The sequence below is a fragment of the Salminus brasiliensis genome, chromosome 22, assembly GCF_030463535.1.
Source record: "Salminus brasiliensis chromosome 22, fSalBra1.hap2, whole genome shotgun sequence".
Classification (NCBI taxonomy): Eukaryota; Metazoa; Chordata; class Actinopteri; order Characiformes; family Bryconidae; genus Salminus; species Salminus brasiliensis.
Genome location: NC_132899.1, coordinates 4,362,291 through 4,377,309, shown reverse-complemented (window position 1 = coordinate 4,377,309; position 15,019 = coordinate 4,362,291). Strand labels below are relative to the sequence as shown.

General features: G+C 46.4%; 1 protein-coding gene across 3 annotated transcripts in view; it reads right to left on the bottom strand.

The window, feature by feature from the left end:
* The window catches only part of LOC140543688 (PH and SEC7 domain-containing protein 1-like), a 96,051-nt gene that overhangs the window by 44,670 nt on the left and 36,362 nt on the right, over window positions 1-15,019 (bottom strand). For 2 of the 3 annotated variants that reach the window (XM_072666839.1, XM_072666838.1), the window contains 3 exons: window positions 13,617-14,066; window positions 5,288-5,479; window positions 3,344-3,424 (listed from right to left, as the gene is read on the bottom strand). In XM_072666839.1, coding sequence (XP_072522940.1) covers window positions 3,344-3,424; window positions 5,288-5,479; window positions 13,617-14,066 — 723 coding nt within the window. Of the gene's footprint in view, window positions 1-3,343; window positions 3,425-5,287; window positions 5,480-7,825; window positions 8,108-13,616; window positions 14,067-15,019 lie in introns of those variants that run through there. The other variant, XM_072666840.1, reaches the window with a different exon arrangement.

Genomic DNA, 15,019 nt, shown 5'->3' with positions numbered 1-15,019 from the left:
GGCCCACCTGGAACCTGTCTAGCCCTTGTTCCACCTGCTTGAGCCCCACATGAGCATTTCAGCTGGGTTCTGGAAGTTGAGCATCAATGAGCCATGGGCACCATTTTTGCTTGTCCTTCCTTGAAGGACTTTTGGTAGGTTCTGACCACTGCATACCGAGAACGAAAAGAATGCCCCACAAGACCCGCCTGAAGTTTTGGAGATGTTCTGACCCAGTTTTCTAGTCATTACAAGTTTGGTTCTGTCAACACAAACACCACCACCTTCAAGAATTGACTGTTCACTTGCTTCCTGATAGATCCAGCCACTGTAGATGAAGCTCATCAGCGTTTTTCTCTTCACCTGCAATGTGAACCTGGTTCTAATGTTATGGCCGATCGCTGTATGTAGTGTTTTGCATATTTTATTATGGCATGTTTCTTTTAATATGTTCATAATCATTCCAGTTTTGAGAAGACGTGAGTCTCTGGGGATTTTTAGGTGGGGAATTACAGCTTCCTCCTTTACTGGGGTATAAATATCAGGTGACACACAAACCAAACCAAGCCTGAATCATCCACATGCATGGTCAGAAAATACACCGACTGGACGAGCCAAGAGGTCCCATATGGCCTTCAAATATCAGGCAACGACTTATTGGCCAAAAATATTGGCACCCTTGCACTTGCACATTTCCCAGAAATTTGCTGTAGTACCAAATGCTTGGGTTCTACACGTTGACGTTCTTCACGTCCAAATATTTGTGGACACCCCTTTTAATGAATGCATTCCGCTACTTTAAGCTGCACCCATTGCTGAAACAGCCTGTCTAGTCCCTATAGAGTAAAGTACTGCCAATAGAATAGGACTAGAATAGGAAATATAAACATGAACCTATTGGCACCATGCCGCCTAATGCCAGGCGTGGGCTATAAAGGGGTATAAAGCCCCCCAGAATTAAGCTGTGGAATGATGTTGGTGCTCCATCCAATACGCCAACATCCTGACCTCACTGAACAGTCTGGTCACTGAATGCAATCAAATTCCTCACAGCAAAGCTCCTCCAAAATGTAGTAGAGAAAGTTACTCCAACAACAACAGGATCAACTCTTTTTAATACTCTTGATTTCAGAAGAAACAACAACCGAGCAAGTGTCCAAATACTTTTATCCATATAGTGTATCTAAATGTACATGGATTCACTGAAGGTCAACGCCATGAAGAACTGCGTGAAATGAAGAAATTGTGGCAAAAGAACCTCAACCAACTTCCAAACAGATTCAAGCCGACCTGCAGACCTACAGGATGCGAGAGGGTCAGCTCACACTTTCTGTCACCCTAAAAAAAAAAAAAAAAAGGGACCCCATGGTAGGAGACCCAGGAGGACCTCACTGTTGACTCAGGCACATGAAGAAAAAAAAAAAAGCCAGACTGGACTTTGCTGTGTCTATGCTTAGAGAACGCCATTGATTTCGGTCGTTTCGAGTCGGGTGTGCTACCCAAAAAGAAATCTGAGGAAGCCTAACATTTGGTCCAGTCCCTTTTTTCTTGGCTTTTTTTTGTTTTTAGAAATCAAGAAAATAAAAAATGACATGAATACCAAAGCATCTATAACTGCAGTGGCGCTCTGGCAGAAGTGCTGCATTTCCTGTGAAAAAAGTGCAGGGGTGCCAATATTTTTTTTGGCCTTGACTGTAGCAAGGCCAAATAAAGAATTATTTATTTATTTAATTTAAAAAAAGTTTAATTGTTGACATTTTAAATAGATTTCCTCCCAATCCATACATATCCTCCCCCTATCACATGCAATTCTCCCGGCACTGGAAGCATGAAGGCCGACATGCAAACTTCTTTATCCGAACTGCCGGTGATGCAGCGCCGTGTACCAATCTCTGATGCATCAGCCAGCAGACGCCATCGCACTGAAATGATGCAGGGAGAAAGAGCCATCTACCCACCCCCCCCCCGTAGAGAGCAAGGCCAACCATGCTCTCCCAGGGTCCCGGCTGCCGATGGCTAGCAGCATGACCGGACTCACATATGGTTAGGAGGGCGATCTGAGAAGAAAGAGCGTCTTCAAGATGTCCCAGGTGGACAGTTGCAGAAGCTGGCTGCCTTCCGGCATCACCAGTTCTCTAAAAATACAGAGAGCCTGTGGAGTCGGTTCAAGTGAGGACCAAACCCGCTGAAGGATCTGGAGAGGGTCTCAAAGTGCAGTTATGGGGGTATGAGCACAATATCGCTGGCTCATGCTCATGCCGTACATATTCTCTCCCTCCTACCCCCATCACATGCAACACACCTGACACTAGTGAGGGCAGGACCAACACACGCCCCCTCAGACACGTGCGCTGCCAGCCACACCTCTTTTTCAAACTGCCGCCGATGCAACGTCCCCGGTTCTGACTAGAGTGATGTGGGGGAGAGAGCCATCTACCCACCCTAGAGAGAGCAAGGCCAATTGTGCTCTCTTTGGGCAGCGTGATTGGGATTCGAACCAGCGATCCCATCTACAAACGATACTGATACTGTCTCATATTTTTCTCTTTTTATTTTTTGCTGATCCGAAAAAATGATCTGATCTGTGACTCAGAAAGGCTGAGTTTTGTGAACCATAACACCACTAATATTTAGTGCAAGATAAAGCTAGTAAACAACAAAATTCATCTTTACCATGGTTGCTGGTATCTGTGTAACAAAAAATGGTATAATTTCTGTATGTAATCTTTAAAACTTTTAAACTCAGGGCCCGTCCACATGTATTCAAATTCACCCTGAAAACACAGCCTCAAAAAATGTTCATTTGCACCGTTTACTCTCATCAAACCAGGGCAGAACGTGCTGAACTTACATTTGGAAAAAGCTAAAAGAACTCTGCTGAACCTCTCTGTTATGTGTAGGTGATTCAGAACAAGTGGCATTGCTACAGCAACAGAACATAAAAAAAGAAGATCTGCTGCTTGAACGCAGTGAGAAAATGTTTGTTGTTAGAAAATGTGCCTCAACTACAAGCTGTATTTAGGTCTGTTTTGGCCATTACGCTTGCTCTTGAGAAGTTAGCACCTCCTGCTGGGCTGGCATGCTCATGTGTTCTTTATAATTGTACAGTACTAAGAAATTATTTTCTTCATGTATCAGAGCACAAGGTCAGTCATGGCAGCTCCTGTACAAAAAATGTACTAGCTGCCATGGCTGACCATGGCTGTCCTGTGCTTCAGGAAGTTGGAACAAAAACCTGGGGTGGATTTCTTACTTTGTGGACCCGATTTTTCCATCTCCAAGTGTTTGTACTCACACTGTTTTCTTTAAAACACATTAATGTCACTTAGTTTTAGTAAATCAAACCAGGGAACTGTACACTAACCTTAGCGCTTGGTCCAAAGTCTGTCCTGTAAAGTTAAAGTAACCCAGGTACTCCTCTGCTACCATCCGACTGAAGTCATTACTGCGGAGAGAGTAGGAAAGAGTGAGCGGGAGCATCAGTGAATGACAGACATGTCAGTAAGCTCTTCCAGAACAGTTGGTCAGGGTTGAAGGGGGTTTGCTGTTCCCATGGTGCATCTGTTGGAGAGGAGAGAGCTCTTAAACTCCAAACACACAAAGGCACAGCGCCACTGGGTGTCTAAACAACCGATCCATGCCAGCCAGCGGGGACACAGAGTGGCCCAGATATGACGGAGTCTGGAGACAAACAGAGGCCTGCAGGCACATTCATCAACTGCTAAGAAAAAGGTCCTCATCGACATTCAGATTCGACCTTTCAAGTCCAAAGGGGCATCATATACAGACATATTCAAGATAGGCCTATCCAAGATGTGGGCCTACCAAATCTACCACCACCCATCAAATCTGCAGGTTTAACATTGGAGAACTGCCCTAAAAAGTAGGGAAGCACAGTGATTCCTTATGGCCTGTTCCAGTTCTCATTTTCTAAATGAATCCATAGAATATACAAGCACAGTTCAGAGTTATACTAATTAAATAATAGTAATAAATATATAAATAATAGTAATAGCTAAATTAATGGCAAACATGTTAATTCTTACAAAACTTAATGTGTTAAATGCATAAATACATAATCAGTCTGCTTAAATAGCATGAATCAAGGAGCTACACTGAAAATAAAAGACGACCAAGACCCCTATGGGTTTCATTTTGTTAAATGTAATTATAATGTAAAAATAATTATTTTACTACATAAATAATTTATTTTATGTCTTTAAGTCTTTTTAAACATGCTTCGTTATGGAACCAACAGTGGTTCTTCTATGGCATCCCTCAAATGGTCAAAAGCCGATCTGCACCAAGAGTCCTTTCAGCTTCAAGTACGGCTCGGCTCGACCCGCCATCCCTCAAAATCCACGGAAGACAAGCGTCCAGGCTTTTTTCTGTCCTGCACCGAAGTGGTGGAACGAGCTTCCCCTGGGTGTCCGAACAGCAGAGTCCAACGCTCGCTGTCTTCAAACCCAGACTGAAGACCCTCCTCTTCTGAGAATACTCAGGCGAAGAGAAGAGTATTATGGTCTTCATATTGACTTGTGTTTAGTAAAGTCTACGATTAGAGGATCTTTAAATGTTTAGTCTATTTAAACCAGCTGAGGTTCTTCTTGGGTAAATAGTGAAGCACTTTTGTAAGTTGCTCTGGAGAAGAGCGTCTGCTAAATGCCTTAATTGAAAATGTAAATCCCTCAAAGAACCCTTTTTTATAGCTATATACTAACCATAATGCTAAGACTAAACCTGGGTGTTCAGTGAAGCACTCAGCAAAGTTTACTCCGAAAACACAAAGCAGAAATCTGATAAAACACTCTCTGAGAACCGTCTGGGCGTGGTCTTAATATTCTAATGAACAGATCTTGGTTCTGTAATCTAGAACCGTATTACCAGCTCATATTCAGACACAAGCTCGAGCTGCGACTGGGTGAGAGGCTGCCCCGTGAGCCCCGTTGGTCATCATATCCGGCGCCTGTCGCCTCTCTATGGTCTACCTCTATATGCTGGTAGGGCTGGGGATGGGTGGGTGGAGGACAACAGCAGATCGCCTGAGCTACAGTGCTGCGTCGGGACCTCCCGTGCATCCCGGCACCCAGCCGCTAAATTCCTCAGTGAAGAATAGAGGGGCGATGGGCACCGGACATGAAGGATAATGGGGCACGCCGGGGCAGGTACTCCCCAAGTCACGGTTGCTCAGACTCCAACAGAGGGTGGAGTCATGTTAGCCTTGTGATTGGTCAGGTGTATGCTGATGGCCCCTTTTAGGACTGCTCATTCCACACGTGGAGGAGAGCAGTACTGGTGACTCACTTACTTCTTGCTTAAGTGGCGGGCAACGTCACACTTCCTGAAGCCGTCGAGGTTGAAGAGCCGTTTGGCCAATCGTTTCGCCGCCTCCAGGTCAGCCCGGGTACCATTGGTCAGTGTGTCGCTGCTCCCCAATCCCAAGCGCTCGCTCAGCTCCTGATTCAAGTCCACTTCTGCGGCCAGCCGCAAAGACTTCTCCCTGCACACATTCATGTAAGTTTATTTTATCATGAGGTTCTTCAATAGCCTCTTTGCAACCACCTGGGATACCACAGCGACCACACTGCAACAGCAAAGTGATCAATTGGAATTCCACAGGTGCCGCCTAGCAACACCAATACAACCACTTGGAAAAACAATAAAAAAAGATTTGCTCCAAGTGGTTGCATCTCTGATCTACTAGGTGTTACCTATGGTATTGCAACACCCCGGCAACCACCTGGGATACTACATGTACCACCTAGCAAAATCAAGTTCAATTCAAAGATTTGAGGCAACCACTTGGAACAAGCACAATATATAAGTGCTTGTTTCAAGTGGTTGCCTTGGCGTTGCTAGGCGATACTCATGATTTACTAGGTGCAACTACTTAGCAATATTTCATTTTTGAGCTAATGTAACTTTGATGATATGTGAGACAAAAGTAACAAGTGCTTACCGTAAGTAGTTGACTCAGTGTTGCTAGGTGGTACCTAGAGTATCGCAACATCCTAGCAGCCACCTGGGAGCAACACCAAGACAGCTACATGGAACGAGCACCTTTGTACCGGCTCAAAAGAAATTTGTTGTTTTTCCAAATGTAGTTTTAGTTGCCTTGGTGTTGCTAGGTGGTACCTATGGTATACCAGAGTATTGCTAGGGTGTTGCAATACCCTAGTAAGTACTACCTAGCAAGACCAAAACACCCACTTGAAACAAAAAGAAAAAAAGCAATCACAGACCCCCTGACTTGACAGCTTGGCCCGCTGGGGTTCCCCGGATCACACTTCGTGAACCGTGAGTGTATGTAAGTGGTTAACTCGGTGTTGCTAGGTATTGCAACATCCTAGCAGCCACCTGGGAGCAACACTAAGACGGCCACATGGAACGAGCACTTTTGTACTGGCTCAAAAGAAATGCATTCTTGTTCCAAATGTAGTTGTAGTCGCCTTGCCGTTGCTAGGTGGTACCTATGGTATACCAGAGTGTTGCAATACCCTAGTAAGTACTACCTAGCAAGACCAAAACACCCACTTGGAACAAGAAGAAAAAAAGAAATCACAGACCCCCTGACTGTACAGGTTTGACCCGCTGGGGTTCCCCGGATCACACTTCGTGAATTGTGGGTGTATGTAAGTGGTTGACTCCGTGTTGCTAGGTGGTACCTATGGTATTGCAACATCCTAGCAGCCACCTGGGAGCAACACCAAGACGGCCACATGAAACGAGCACTTTTGTACTGGCTCAAAAGAAATGCGTTCTTGTTCCAAATGTAGTTGTAGTCACCTTGGTGTTGCTAGGTGGTACCTATGGTACCTAGGGCTAGGGTCTTGCAATACCCTAGTAAGACCAAAACACCCACTTGGAACAAGAAGAAAAAAAGAAATCACAGACCCCCTGACTGTACAGCTTGGCCCGCTGGGGTTCCCCGGATCACACTTCGTGAACCGTGAGTGTACGTAACCAAATCCAATGATTGCAGTGATAGCAAGCCTTAACGGCTCACAGCTTACTACAGTTCTCCAAGAAGAGCTGAATTGCGCACGGCATCTCTCGGGCTCTGGCATAACTCGGATTTCTGTAAGACCAGTATCACTTTAAAACCCTTCCTCTGACAGCTCCAATGATCTGAACACTCCGGTGCTTTTGGGAAACTCACTTCAGGGCATTAGTGAGCAGCAGCACTGGTTAAATTTAGCCACTTTATCAGTGACTCACACCTTAAATCCACAGAGAAAAACAAACAGCAGCACAAAAAACCTGACTCAAACAAGGCAGAGCAGAACAGGAAGCAAGAGCAGCGTCTAAAGTCTAAAGTGAGAGGCAGCAAACAAACAGGTTCCGGAAAACCCGCGACCCGCGAGAACCAAGACATCCCATTTGAAGAACATGGTCATGGCCAGAGAAACACTGCAGATGTAGCCTCAGGCTTTGCATATTTGAACTCTTGGAGATCTAATGTCCTGTAGGCATCAGCTACATCCCTACTCCTCCACCCTAACGACCTCCACTGTGCTGTACATTACGAAGGTCTCCTTGCTCCCAGCACACCTCACCTAGCTAATTATCTCCTAAACAAGTCCTACCTGGGTTTAATGATCTTACCAAAGCAGGAGAAACTCCAAAATGTGCCGAAGAGTGGGTCTCCAAGACCAGGGGTGATTGACTGACCATCAATTTTTCTAACCCATGACCCTACCACATCCATTCAATTCTGTGGTTCCCCCAACCCAGGTCCTGGAGGACCACCTGCTCTTCACATTTCAGCGCCCATCTCCTCCTGACACCCCTGATCCAGCTCCTCAGCTCATCAGTTCATTAATAAGCCCCAGGAACTGACACTGACCTGTTGGTGCATCCTGAATGTCGGCGAGTTGGGATGTACCGATCCTCCGACCCGCCACAGTGCCAGCAGAAAACCGAACGGGCCTTTACGCTCTGACTCTTCCGGCTGACCCGACTGACCCGGCTGACGGTCGTCGTTCTAACAACCCCTCCTCCTCCTCCTCGATACCCTGCAACTCTGTGACCCGGCCTCCTACTCATTCCAGCCCGTCCTGTGCTGCCGGTCACCTGTCCTGATCTTGTGGTTAGCATCTGCTGCTACATTCCCTCCACGGCTTGTGTTCTCCTTAACCTCAAAATATATGCAAGTTCCTGAAGTGCCAGCTTGCTCCGTAATCCCTCACAAACACCATCATCACCACCACCACCCGCCTCCATCTCTCCCCATTACTCACTGTTTGTTCTGAAACTTGGCTGTTCTTTGGTTTCCTCTTTCTCCTCCTCTCCGCACCCTCCCCTCCCCTCCCTCTTTGTAAACTTTTGCAGTGCTCTCCAATGACCTTCTACACAATCAGGCTTGAATGGAGCAGTAAAGATGGTGGCCTGAATCCCAGTATCGTGCTGGGGTGGACTCTGCTAAGACCTTCTCTATTCAAGCTGCCTGGCTTTTATTCACTTAGGGACTCCCAGACGTCTCCAACACTGCCTACCTTTGAGGCTTTGAGCTCTTTGAGTAAAGCTTAATCCCAGTAAAACAGATTTTGCCTTATTATGGGTTCCACTGAACTGCAAACAGCCCCACCCCCAATACAAATGACACTAATCTGAATAGCCTTATTCTTATAAACTCAACAAAAAGCAGAATTTACAGATTAAACATTTACTCAACTACTAACAATGCTGACAGACTTGTATGAATACTCCCCCATTTGTAACGCCTGTTGAGCTTTACTGGACAAAGTTAATGCCAAGTTAGGCTCCAGAGCAGAGCTGGGACCATAGATGCATGAACCTTTGTTAGCTAATAAGGCAAATTATGATAACGGCAGTGTTGATTTTTGTGATGGAGTACGTCACATAACATCATGCCATTCTACACTATATATGGACAAAAGTATTGAGACACCTCCTCTTTCACTGTTTATTCCAATAAATCAAGGCTATTAAAAAAAGAACTCTCTACATTTTGGTCATTGGTCAAAAATAATAATAAAAAAAAACTCCCCTCGCTCTCTCTCTTAACCTAATCTAACTTGCACTCTCACTATTTTCCATGGTACAGTTAAAGAATGAGAGTAGAACATCCAGAAGAGCTGGAAAACGAGCCAATTCCAAAACCCCAAAACTGTTACATCACAGTCTTGGCCTGAACTTTTCATAAACCCCGCCCACTAGCAGATGTCCTAGTCAAAACCAGTGAAACTCGTAAAATGGTAAAACCTGAATCTGGGAGAATACGGTGCGGCATCACCTCCAGACTCCAGGCTAGTTATGGGAATATGGGTTGCTACGGAAACCAGGTCAATAAGTACTGCAATAAGTAGGGCGGAGCTTAGTGAGGAGTGGGAAGAGTAGATAGGAGCCAATCAATCAGAGACTTTTCAGCTTTTCTGGAGCAGAGGGGTATAAAGCACCCCAGCATTGACCTGTGGAGCAGTGGAAGAACTGTGTTCTCTGGATTGATAGATGGAAGTGGAGCTCCATCCAGTACTTTTGGGATGAGTTGGGGAGTTGGGGAGGTCCATCCAACAGCCGGACCCCATTGATGCAATCAAATTTTTACAGCAACGTTCCTTCAAAATCTAGTAGAAAGCCTAATTCCCTGGACAGTAGAAACAGTTACTCCAACAAAAGCAGGATAAACAATTTTTAATCCGCTTGATTTCAAAAGAAAATGAATGAGCAGGTGTCCCAATACTTTTGTCCAAACAGTCTATGTCCAATCAGTCACTGGATACTCTCAAAACGAAAACATGCAGCAAACATTAGGAGACAACAGGGCATTGTATGAGCGCAGAACCCATGACAAAACCATGGGAGAAAGTGAGACAGGGGTGGGGAGAGACGGGCGGGGGGAGAGACGGACGGGGGGTGGGGGGAAATGACGGAGATAAAGAGAAAGGGACAGGCTCTCCGACTGTGATGAAAAATTTCTTTTTGGCTGACACGAACAGGCCAGTCCATCGGTCTCCAGGCTGCAGGAAGACCTTGAATTATATATGGTCTGGCAAACTCAGAGCCACCTGTCATTGGCTTTGGGGATTTGCGGGATCTATGATTGCAGGCAGTCCGAGATCTTTTTAGGAAAGCAGGTGTGCTGGACAGAGAGACCAAAGCAAAACAATAAAGAGTAAAAGAAAATGAAACGTGGCGAGAAAAGGAGGAGTGTGGACTCAGAAGTGGGCTTTTCTGCTGTGGTGGGCTTTAACGTCTGTCCCAGCAACTCATACAAAAGGCTACTGTTCCCCTCACGCAAGGCAGGCTCTCCAACCCCCCCCCCCCCCCTCGCTCTCTCTCCTAATCTAATCTAACTTGCACTCTCACTATTTTCCATGGTACAGTTAAAGAATGAGAGTAGAACATCCAGAAGAGCTGGAAAACGAGCCAATTCCAAAACCCCAAAACTGTTACATCACAGTCTTGGCCTGAACTGTTCATAAACCCCGCCCACTAGCAGATGTCCTAGTCAAAACCAGTGAAACTCGTAAAATGGTAAAACCTGAATCTGGGAGAATACGGTGCGGCATCACCTCCAGACTCCAGGCTAGTTATGGGAATATGGGTTGCTACGGGAACCAGGCCAATAAGTACTGCAATAAGTAGGGCGGAGCTTAGTGAGGAGTGGGAAGAGTAGATAGGAGCCAATCAATAAGAGACTTTTCAGCTTTGCTCGTCGCTGCGGCAGAAAGTAGGAGTGGTAATATTCGGACGGTTGTTGGACGGTTCGGACGTGGTCCTCTGTTACTTCAGCGATTTCCACAGAGTTACAGATGCAGCAGAACTGAATCCCTTCAACCACTAGGAGGAGCACTAGGCAGGCTTAACACAGCAAAGGTGTCATACGCACACACACACACACACACACACACACACACACACAGTGAGACTGATCCTGAGCCACACACTCCTGTCTGTCTGTCGGTCTGTCATATATATATATATGTGTGTGTGTGTGTGTGTGTGTGTATTCTCCTTTTTACAGTGAGACTGATCCTTAGACACACAAACACACACACACACACACACATTATATATTGTGTGGCTACGGATCAGTCTCACTGTAAAAAGGAGAATATACATTATAATCATTAAAACTAATCACTGACAAATTACCAAAAGCTTAAATTAAATTAAACTAATCAATTGATTATTGGTAATTAAAAGTGCTGTTAAAACAAGACTTGAGAGTACAGTGAGAGTACAGTGAGAGACATTCCTTATATTAGACCATTTTAACAAATGGCTCTTTGTTGCCACCTTGTGGTTCCTCTACAATACCACAAGTCAGTTGACAAGCCAGCAGTCCGAGGATCTGAAGAGGCCGAATCCCACAACTGCTGGACTCGAGCCGAGATCTTAATCCCTAATTGCTCTCCAGGCATCATCCCTGTGTTGTGTGTTACACACATTCGTCTGAATAGGTGTTATTAAAATAATCATATAACCAAAATACACTGGGGTTGATTGCACAGGATCTACAGTGGTGTGTGATTACAGCATTCTGAACAGGATCTACATCAACTACTAAAACTGTTCGTGTTGATCAAAAGAGTATGTGTGTGTGTGTGTGTGTGTGTGTGTGTGTGTGTGTGTGTGTGTGTGTGTAGGAGCTGTTGCAGCTATTTTGCCTCAGCACCAGCAAAGCACATTGACCTTCAGCTCACTTTCACACACACCTGCTTAAGTACACACACACACAAACACACAAGCGCGCGCGCACACACACACACACACACACACACACACACACACACACACCTGTCTAAAGAGGCACAGCCTGCTGCTTCACTACACTGGCTGCATTTTCACAGGGAAATTCTTCTGTCTAAAGCTGCAGTCTACGCATTAAAACCTTTATCCAGACTTAGAACCACTTAGCTAGCACTTGACCTGGTCAGCAGCAGCAGCAGAGCTGGAATAGAGACTGGGAGGGAACTGGGTAGCCTGAGTGGGTATTTATCCAGTATTCACAGTGATTGTGATTCAGATGCCCCTGTACCCTGTGTACCACCCTGTACCTTGTGTACCACCTCATATATACCCCTCGGTCTCTCTACCCTGTGTACCCCTGTGTGCTCTTTGTACCACCCTGTACCCTGTGCACACATGCCCCTCTACCCCTCTCTACCCTGTGCACCACCCTGTAGCCTGTGCACGCCCTTATTCTGTAATTCTGTGTACTCTTTGTACCACATTGTACCCTGTATGCCACCTGGTACCCTGTACACACATAGCCCTGTACCCATCTGTACCCTGTATACCACCCTGTACCTTGTGTACCACTCCATACATGTCTCTCTACCCTCTGTACTCTTTGTAACATCCTGTACCTTGGGCACATAGCCCTGTACCCCTCTGTACCCTGTGTACCACCGTGTACCACCTCATACATACCCCTCGGTCTCTATACCCTGTGTACTCTTTGTACCACCCTGTACCCTGTGCACACATGCCCCTCTACCCCTCTCTACCCTGTGCACCACCCTGTATCCTCTATACCACCCTGTACCCTGTGCACACATGCCCCTCTACCCCTCTCTACCCTGTGCACCACCCTGTATTCTCTATACCACCCTGTATCAGATGCTGACATGCCCATCTACCCTGTGTACCACCCTGTAGCCTGTGCTCACCCTTATTCTGTAATTCTGCGTACTCTTTGTACCACCTTGTACCCTGTATGCCACCTGGTACCCTGTACACACATAGCCCTGTACCCATCTGTACCCTGTGTACCACCCTGTACCTTGTGTACCACCCCGTACATACCCCTCTGCTTTCTACCTTGTGAATCACTGTGTTTGTTTCCCATCCTGTACCCTGTGTACACATGCCCCTCTACCCCTCTCTACCCTGTGCACCACCCTGTACCCTGTGTACACATGCCTCTTTACCCTGTGTTAAAGCCTTTACTCTGTGTACCACCCTGTCTCCGGTATACCACCCTGTATCATATGCATACATGCCCACCTACCATGTGTACCACCCTGTACCCTGTGTACACATGCCTCCTTACCCTGTGTTAAAGCCTTTACCTTATGTACCACCCTGTGTACATGCCCGTCTACCCTGTGTACCACCCTGTACCCTGTGCACCAATGCCCCTCTGTGTTAATTAGTCAGGGGCGGAGCTACAGCAATTAGATAATGCCACAGTATCCAAACACAGCATCTGTAAAGGATTCCTTTGAACCTACACCCGAATCTACACCCGACAGGGGGACAAGCTACAGAAATTAGATTATATCTGAAGTACTAAAAGTTGTCCAATCACAAACCTGCAGGACTCCTTTTATCTGTTCAGAAAGTTAAAGGGTACTGGGCTGTAGGCTGTGTCCTCATTATCAGCTGGGATGTGATTGGACTGTCAGTCACATTGAGATCAGCTCTTGGAAATATGCTGCACGTTTCCATGGAAATGGAGCATTTAGCCTACACAGAGCAGAGGAATGACAAGTAGGACATGTTCCCTGCTGTCCAGAAAGGGGTCCACTCAGAATGTGCTCCCTAAGGGTGCTTTCACACCTACCTTGTTAGGTCTGGACCTTCAGACTTGTCCGAAATGTGAAAGGTGCCTCGGACCATGGTCTGGACCATGTGTGTGTTAAGAAGTGTGTGCATGTCTCGCTCACCTGGGCAGTATATATACAGGATTGCTGGTCCAGCTGTGTCCAGCTGATCTGTCATCAGAGCCACTACTGAGCCGTTCGCTGGACGGTGCCCGCGTTGCGTCCGAGTCCCCCGTAATGGTCAGTGCCGACTCCGTCATCTCAGGCATCTCACCATGCGCCAGCGGGGCGAAGCTTAGCTCCACGATCTGCCGCGCACTCTGGTACATCTGACCCTTCACCTGCGGGGTTAGTGTCGGGAGGTCGAACGTCAGCACGGTCTGAGTGCTGGAGGTCAGAAGGTCCAGGCTGTCCAGACTGTTGTAGGAGGTGCCTTTGGCTCGGTGGGACTCCATGATGCTCTCAAAATGGCGGCTGAAGGTGTCCAGGTTGTCACCCGAGAGACGCTGTGGACCCCGAACCAGAACGGGCGACTTCAGGGCAGGGTGATACTTAAAGAAGCTCTCAAAGGGTCTAGAAAAGAAGAGGGGGGGGGATGGGAGGAAGGGTGGAGGGTTGGAAGAAGGACGAAATAGGGAAGAAATGTGGAAAGAAGGATAGACGAAAGGGTAGAAGGAAGGAATGAAGGGTGGAAATATGAGTGCAAGAAAGGGCAGGAAGAAAAAGTGGAAAAATGGTGGAAAAGGGAAAAGAAAGGAAGGTAGGGTCAAAGGAGAAGAGGAAGAGTAGAAGGGTGGAGGAAAGGGTGGAAGGATGGAAAGAAACAGGGAGGAAAAGGTAGGGAAGTAAAAAAAGAAGGGTGGAAGAAAGGAAGGATAGAAGAAAGGAAGGGAGGGAGGTAGAATAAATGGTTGACGGTAGTGTGAAAAGAAGCAAGGGTGAAAGGAATGGAGGGAGGAAAGAAAGAATGGTTGAAGGTAGGGTGAAAAGAAGGTAGAGTAGAAGGAAGGGAGGAAGAAAGGGAGGAAGGAAATAAGGGAGGGAGGAAGAAAGGGAGTAAGGAAATAAGGGAGGGAGGAAGAAAGGGAGTAAGGAAATAAGGGTGGGAGAAAGAAAGGGAGTAAGGAAATAAGGGAGGGAGGAAGAAAGAATGGTTGAAGGTAGGGTGAAAAGAAGGTAGAGTAGAAGGAAGGGAGGAAGGAAATGAGGGAGGACAGAAAAAAAGAGGTCACTGTTTTAAATGACAAATTTTCCTTCACAAGATCAGTTCAGTTACTAAGGAATTCCACAGATTCTGAAATTTCAGCTAAACCTGAAATCACTGTTCTGCAGATTGCTGGGAGTAAAAATGGTTCACTCATGAGAACGCTGTAGAATGATTCAGACGACAGAGGTTGTTTTGTTTTTTGAAGCTAATTTGAATGACTTTATCATCACTGGGTGAATCGTTTTCCCTTCTGAGTTTCCTGCCACTGACGCCACCAGTTTACTGACTTAGGGGCCCGGCTCCGGCTCCGGCTCCGGCT